The sequence below is a fragment of the Python bivittatus genome, unplaced genomic scaffold (assembly GCF_059951505.1).
Source record: "Python bivittatus isolate LINGU-HERP-01145 unplaced genomic scaffold, Pbiv_v1 ctg000080_np1212, whole genome shotgun sequence".
Classification (NCBI taxonomy): Eukaryota; Metazoa; Chordata; class Lepidosauria; order Squamata; family Pythonidae; genus Python; species Python bivittatus.
Window position 1 is genome coordinate 1,678,980 of NW_028277035.1, and position 7,579 is coordinate 1,686,558.

The following is a 7,579-nucleotide window of genomic DNA, read 5'->3' on the forward strand; positions in this document are numbered from 1 at the left end:
GGACTTCCAGACCACTACTAGACTTACATAATTAATTGTAAGGTTGACAAAAACCAACAATACCCCAATTATTTATTTAAAAAACCCATATCCCAATACATGTCAACTGATGCTATACACTTAATGAGAAACATAATGCATAAGATAGCCAAGAACTGAGAATTCTCAAATGTATCCTTTTATCCTGTTATTAATACAGCAATTTTATTTTACTGGTAGTTCACAGTTTCTCCACTAAAACAAATAGTATTCATGTTTCCACATTACTTTCTATTATGGTATCTCAAGAGATATTTGATGGGCCAAACTAGATTAAGATACAGAGATCCCAGAATCAGATTTCTTAAGACTTTATTTCTGTATTCATTTTGCAGTCCTGTGTTGCTGCTTTGAAGATTGTAGAAGAGTTACCTCAAATATTTCTCTCATGCTATTTCCCTAATCTGAATTAGTCTCTTAAACTATTAGCTCCATGTAGAACCTTAGTACCTTCTGCCGCTCTCATTCCCAAATAATAAAGCAGGCAGGAATAGGGTTTCCATTTCCCTTCCCCTTTTTCGGTCTTCAAAACAGTCATATGGATCAGCTAATCAAACAACTATCTATCCATGAACAGGAGTACCTGACTGCAGATCAGCTGCATCTGCCTAGTTTCTTCTTGTCTTTCCAAGTAACTGCCCAATTTTACATTTACAAAGGCACAAGAACATGTTGCTTTTAATCCCAAACGTTTGCACAAAAAGAGAAACATAGCATATCAATCTAGCAATTTAGAAGCCTCATTTCTTGCCAAGATTTTCATTGCAAGAAGTGATATTTAATGCACCCTCCACATCCAGTCAGCCTCCCTGCTACTGGTAATTTAAACTTGTCTAGACAGTAGACAGAAATATAAGAACTAAGGTTAAAATCTGATGAAATAGCAAAAAATTAGTTGTTTCTATCTTTTTATCAGGTGATTGGTTCTAAGCTAAGCATGATTACAGCACAGAAAAATAAGCTGTTTATTTTAAACAAGAAGTTTATTTAAACAACAAGACGGAAGGGAAAACTATCCAAGATCAAATTTTGTTTTAGAGTAATTTACCCCTACTTAAAGACAGATTGCTCTACATGTAACAGCTACGTACAAAAAAGTTATAAAATTGTCCTCGGTTGTACAACGATAAAAGAAAAACAATGAAATTGTCCAATCAAACAAAGTATGTAAGGTTTTTGTTTTTTCCAACAATGAGAGCAAAAATAACTTACTGGAATATAAAGATAAAAGTTAGAGGAGCATGCCACTAGTGGAGAAATGGGATATTTTCACAGACCAGTTTGTTTTTACCACCCTTTCTCCATATGATGTTGATCAAAACATACAACTGGCTATTTAGTTAAAAAAAATATGCATGTCTGTGCACATACACCAGTTACTTTATGTACAATAGAAGGAATAAGAAAAGAAATCAGAGAAGAGAGAAAGCTATACTGTAGTAGTCAAGATGTGGCTGAATCAGGTCTTTTTTTTCTAACTGTGAATATGTTGTCTGTGGGAAAGAAAGTTTGGTTCTCTCTTTTAGTACATGCCTCCTGTCTGCTGCTGGAACACATCAATTGTATCTTCATCCTCCATTTCCAACTGTATTGAAAAAAATTACAAGTCAGTTCAAAGTATGACAAGTAATATAATCCAAGTTTTCTTTGGATTTCTCATTACACTCCCAAGAGCACAGAGACAAGAAAAGGATAACTAGAGATCACCTTGTGGTTGGATTGTTAAGTAATGCAAATCTAATACTTCATTTTCTTCTGTTCACTTACACCGCCTCCGCCGCCCCCATTCAACTCTATTAGGAAATAGACATTTTATTACACAAAATGATTTTGTTCAACTTGTCTCTTGGTAGGCTGGATTCAGAGAAGCGTAAGTGGAAGATCTCAGCCAATGGGGCTTTCTTGAATCTTACTCTAATCAAAGCCCTTGTAAGCCCCCAAAGCTGCTCCTTTCAGTCAAAGGGCTCTTTGGAATAGACAAAAATGAATACCTCTGCTATAAGCAGGGTAAGGGAACTGACAGAATTCAGAGCAAGCTTCTTTCTTTGAACAGAAGCGTCTTTAGATACCAGCCAATAGGTTTTGATTATTCAGAGTCAATTTTAGTACTTCACTTGGTGGATTATTACAAAAACTAACTATCATTTTTTAGGCCTAAACTAATTGGGATCTTCAATTGTTAACAGGAAGAAATAATACTCCATTCCCAACCTGAAGGCCATGTTGCAAGAGGAAACCTGGATGTTCAAACTGTTTTTAAAGACATTGCAATATTGTTTTTTAACTGCTGCATCAAGCCATTAGTGGAACAAATATTCTACACACATTTTTACTTCAATAACTTTCAGAAATAAGCAAAGTTTAGCTACAAAGAAATATGTAAGGATTCTTTTTAAAACATTCCTTGGGGTTTATACTTCTAAACAATTTTTACTTTTTCACACCAGCAAGAACTTTAATAACCTTTTCTTTTTACCTGTGCAGGTGTATCTGTTTCATTGATTGGCTGCCCATCAAACCGGAATCTGATTTGCCTCATTGACAAACCCTACATAATACAAAAATAATCAAAATAGGCAGTTGAGAGAAATAGCAACCAAAAACAACCACAATTTACCTAAAACTGTACACTGCTTCTCTATCCAAATTCATATTAAAAATGGATTAGATGTTGTTTATTCAGCATTAGTGTTCATCAGTGACCCTACCAGTAGAACTTAACTTTAGCTAAATCTTTTAATCCAGAATCAATTATTTAAGACCCAAAGATTAAAGTAGTTCAGGACCAACTTTCAGAAATGATAGAAACCAAGCGATTAGAGTTCATAATCATAAAACAAACTTTCCTAAACTAAAAAAATGCTGTACAGATACAGCACATTTTAGTTTTGATAGACATACACTGTTATTTATGTAGTACTGTATCCATTTATAGGTTCAAAATGACCTTCCTCTCAAAAAAACAAACACATTTGGAGAGGTTTCTGTATAATAAGTTCATATTTATTAAATACAGGTGACCTTTCTTTTTTCCAATTTGTACTATAAATATTGAATATATACATAGTTCACACATCATAGCAAACTATAATGTTATGAGTAACTACTGTAACATTCCTAATAACCCATGAAAGAAACCAAGGCTTAGTGGAATATGTAAATCCAGTTACAGTAAATCCCACATTTAATGTATAAACGGGAAGGAGGGATGACCAATAAAGCTGAATGCCCATTGTGAGTTTGCCCTAACCCTAACAATGAGTAAGGCACAACTGGTAAGTAAAGCAAGGCTGATGTGTGTCCTACGGCAGCTCCCACTGTAACATATCCTATTGCCCGCCCTCCCATCTTCCCAGCCTCCCCCAGAGTTGCTACCAATGTCCTAGCACAGTAAATCCCTTTCAGCAGATTTTTGTCCATTAAATCCCAACTCTACTAAACTGAGATCCATTAACTAGAGTTTTTACTGTATTGTTTAGTATTCCATAATCTCTGGATTATCTCATTTATAAATGCATTCTGGTAACTGAAAAATACAAAGGTAAACTTGGTGCAAGCATCGCATAGCAGCTCAGCCAAACTGCGCACATATTCAGTGACTAGTTAAATTATCTTGTAGGAGAGCCATGTTAGTCTACAGTGACAAAAAAAATCAGGAATCTGGCAGCACCTTTTCCAACTAATAAATGTTATTAAAAGGCATGAGCTTTTGAGCTGCAGCTCATTTCATGTACAGAGTAGCTAGATTACATCAGTCTCCATCCTGCATCAGTCTAGTTACTCTATGCATCTGATGAAGTGAGCTGTAGCTCACAAAGGTTTATGCCTTTTAATAACGTTAGTTGGAAAAGGTTTTACCAGATTCCTAGTTAAATCAACTTAAGACTTGAAATAAATGTAGAGTTTAAAATATCTGCACTAAAAGATAGTTACAAATCCTTCCTGGAACGCACTGTACTGTGCAGTCAGAATTTACACACAATAGGACCAGAACCAACAAGATACAGGTTTGACTATTTCTGCCATCACACCTAATTTTGTTGCACATTATCAGACAAGAACTATCCTCTGATATGAAATTCTTACTGCACAAAGCCTAGCAAAATACAGATTTGTGTCATCTTGGAAGGGGGGGGAATCTTTTACCAATTACCATGCTAATGGACAATATGGCTCAGTAGAGCCGTTCTTTTACACCAACCTGCATTATGCGAATATTTGGTCCCAATGTCTTTCTCTAATACAGGGGCTAGAGATCTGCTGATAAATAATAAGCAATCCCATCCATCAAAGTAAATATGTTGGAACTGCAGTTCAGCAACATCAAGGATTCCCAAGTCCTTCCCTAGCAGAAAACTGTATGTGAATCCCATTGAATATAAGTTTAATGCTTGGGAATGTTCAAATACAGAAAGTCTTCACAACTGTTATGGTAGATGACTCCCACGTTCCTTTATACCCCATAATTCTATGAAATTTCTGTATACTGTGATTAAAAAAGTAGTTTCTCTCAAGTGAAGTTCAACTCCTGGTGACTCCTGGAAACAACATGGAAGTGCCACTGTATTTTTCCAGATTATGTTTAAGGTACCAATTACAGTAGTTCCATAATCACTATTTCTTTTATCCATAATTATAAAAGCAGGATATACACCACTGAGGAAACCAGCACTAAGAAAAGAGGTGACTTCTTTTCCACTTTTGGTTCCAGTTACCTACTGTATATGGGAAAGCAAAAGACTTAAGAATAAATTCTGTTACCATCTAGCGGTCATCCAGAGGCATGCAGCTCATATAAGGTACCTTTATTAAATCATCAAAAATAATGCCTCTTCATGGAGTTTGTAGTAGGCTGAATCAAGATAACAAGACCTTGTTTTGCCAGTTTATCTTGAACAGTAAAATCTATACCCAGATGCATTTTAACATTAAACTCTACATTTATCACAATTACAAAGCTTTAATACTCTACAAGTTTAAAGATGGTTCAAAATACATTTCATATGGCTTCTCACCTGTCGTTCACAATAAGCTTTCATTAGTTTACTAAGTGGTGTATGCCTTTTAATCTTAAATTGCACCACAGATCCATCTTGCCCTGCAACCTTCAGATTAATATGATCGTTATTTTCAGTCTTCACTCCTTCCTGTAAGAGAGGGGGGAGACAGAATGTTAAAAGTAAGTTACTCCACTTAGTAAAATGTCATCAAGTTCAACATTCACATTACATCTTGTAGTTGTAGGATTGCTAAAGGACTAACCATTATAATTCTCAACTTCAGCAATATAATTAACTATTCATTATCTTGTAAACAAAATTCAGTAAAGTATTATCAAAATGAAGGTTTATGGTATCAGATAATAAATCCCATGCTTTATGTTCTAAACAATATGAGTTAACTTGATTATATTGTAGATACACAGCAGTGCCAAATTAACAAGACTCATTACAGTTGTACACACTTATACTGTATGGGAATAAGCCCCACTGAACTCATAAAACATACCACTAACTAGACATACATAGGGCTGTAATGTAAATCACAGAAAGAAATTCCTCATATAGTACAATGATGAGTTATTTTTACTTTTAAAATAAGGGGGAATTTTTAAAGGTAGCAACACTGAGCTTTAAAGAATTCAATGATCAATGTTGTCTTTCTTAGAAAGCTGTAACTATTCATTGAATTTTAACTTTAGCACACTGCTTGCCAATACCAATTTTACTTTGACTAAGCCAAGTATTAAGTTATTGTTCTAATATATTTAATGTATGCAATTCTCAACCACAACTAGCCCACAAATTTTATGCTCTTTAACAAGCTCTTTAACATAAAACTAGCTCAGTCTTTGTTTTTAAAATAACTCCTTCACATTACTTCTTAAAATGTGCCTAATATTCTAATAATATTCTAATGAAGCATGAACACCCTATACATAGTTCTTCAACTCTGAAGCTTCATTAGACAATGTGTCATAAACAGGAAAATGAAACCAAACAAATGGACTAGCGTAAAGAAATTTGCAAGTAATCTTTATAAAAATATGTATTATTTACACTCTGAAGAAATCTTTTCTAATAAACTGCAGTGCTATCCCACAGGAGAGGGGAAAGTACTCTGTCATTTCAGTTTAAAGGGTACCGCTTAACATAACTCTTCTTTAAGACAAGAACAAGCAGAGATTTTCAAGAACCATCCTGTACCTCTGCAGATTAATAGCTATGACCCTCTTTATGACTATCCACAGCATGCAGAACTCTACATCGGCATGACTGCTTTCCTGCAACGGACCTAAAATTTCCCCCACAGACGTTCATGCCACTACATCTGTTCGGAACACACTCGCTCCCAGGGCGCAGCACTTCCACATCTCCTGGAAAACACGCACGGCTGTGCCGCACCGATCTCTCCCTACGTACCACACACTGCGATGCACAAAGCAAACCTCATAAATCCTGTTTCCTTTTGAAAAGACTTCTTTATTCCACCGCCTTCAGCGACAAAGCCCTTTCTCCGAGACATTCTGCGAGTCCCAGAGAGATCTCTGAAACCATCAAGATTTTGGCGCCTCCAAAGTCGTATTTAAAACGAGGAGGAGGAGAAGCCCGATCATCGGTTGTCTATTACCCCGCTGAAATAAAAGGAGGGGGGAGGGATTACCTGCTACTGGACGACTCACGAAGCACCGGTGCGTAGAGCGGCTGGGAAAGAAGCAACAACACAAAGAGGCCTAACATCCCCAGTCAGTAAGCCGCTGGACGGCACCCGGCACAAGAGGGACTAGCGCCTATTTTTTTCTGAAGGAGGGCGGGGGAGGGGAGAGAGCATATTCCAGGAAAGGCGAAGCAGCCCCACTGCTTTACAAAGCCAAGAATGCTCCCTATTCCTAGAAGGGAGAAGGCGAACCCCTTTTTTCTCGAAAGAGCACCCCCATTCCTTCCCCCGCCCTCCGGAAAGAGCCCAGACCGAGACCGGGGGGAGGGGAGGAAAATGGCGCGCAAGACCCGGCGCGGCAGAGCCTGCGCTGCGCTCTCCTCCCCCTCCCCCGTGCCGGCCCGCAGCCCTTCTCTCCCTCGCTCGTTCACCTTGGGCTTCTCGTCAGCCATAGCGAGTCGGCGGGGTCTGCTCCGCTCCAAGCACCTCAGAGCAAGTGGGGGGACGGAAAGATGAAAAAGCGACCGCGACGGCCGAGACAGAAAGACTGGGGGAGGGGGCGAATGAACGCGCACGTAATGCCGCGGGGCCGCGCCTTGGCTTGCGAGAGCGCGCACGCAGTGCTTTCTCCTCCCCCTTAAGCTGCTTCCCCATTGGGCCTCGACTTACGAGAGCGCGCAGCGCCGTTACATAACTCAGAAGAGAATGGCAGAGCGAGGATAAAGCATGAGTGCGTGCGCGCACCCAGGGGCATCGTCCGCGCCCCTGTTTGACGTGCGCGCACCCCGCTGGGCGCAGTGAGCTTTACTCTTGTTCGTGAAGAGGGCATTGTCTTTTCAAAATGGCCGCCGGGCCTGTGTGGTTGGAGAACTCACTCTTTATG

The 7,579-nt window shown here is 38.6% G+C and overlaps 1 protein-coding gene across 1 annotated transcript; it reads right to left on the reverse strand.

The window, feature by feature from the left end:
• Positions 1 to 1,003: 1,003 nt before the first annotated feature.
• On the reverse strand, positions 1,004 to 7,285 carry SUMO2 (small ubiquitin like modifier 2). The gene is made up of 4 exons (XM_007443078.4): positions 7,128 to 7,285; positions 5,055 to 5,186; positions 2,516 to 2,587; positions 1,004 to 1,624 (listed from the first exon to the last, which is right to left on the reverse strand). Exons 1-4 carry the CDS (start codon positions 7,146 to 7,148, stop codon positions 1,562 to 1,564), a joined length of 288 nt encoding a protein of 95 aa, XP_007443140.1. The 5' UTR covers positions 7,149 to 7,285; the 3' UTR covers positions 1,004 to 1,561.
• Positions 7,286 to 7,579: the final 294 nt, after the last annotated feature.

Excerpts from the sequence above, each read along its gene's own strand:
- SUMO2 (XM_007443078.4), bottom strand. The coding sequence starts at position 7,148 with ATGGCTGACGAGAAGCCCAAG. Across the intron at positions 5,187-7,127 it reads TGGCTGACGAGAAGCCCAAG|GAAGGAGTGAAGACTGAAAA; the intron begins GTGAACGAGCGA and ends CCTCTCTTACAG. Across the intron at positions 2,588-5,054 it reads AAGCTTATTGTGAACGACAG|GGTTTGTCAATGAGGCAAAT; the intron begins GTGAGAAGCCAT and ends TGTATTATGTAG.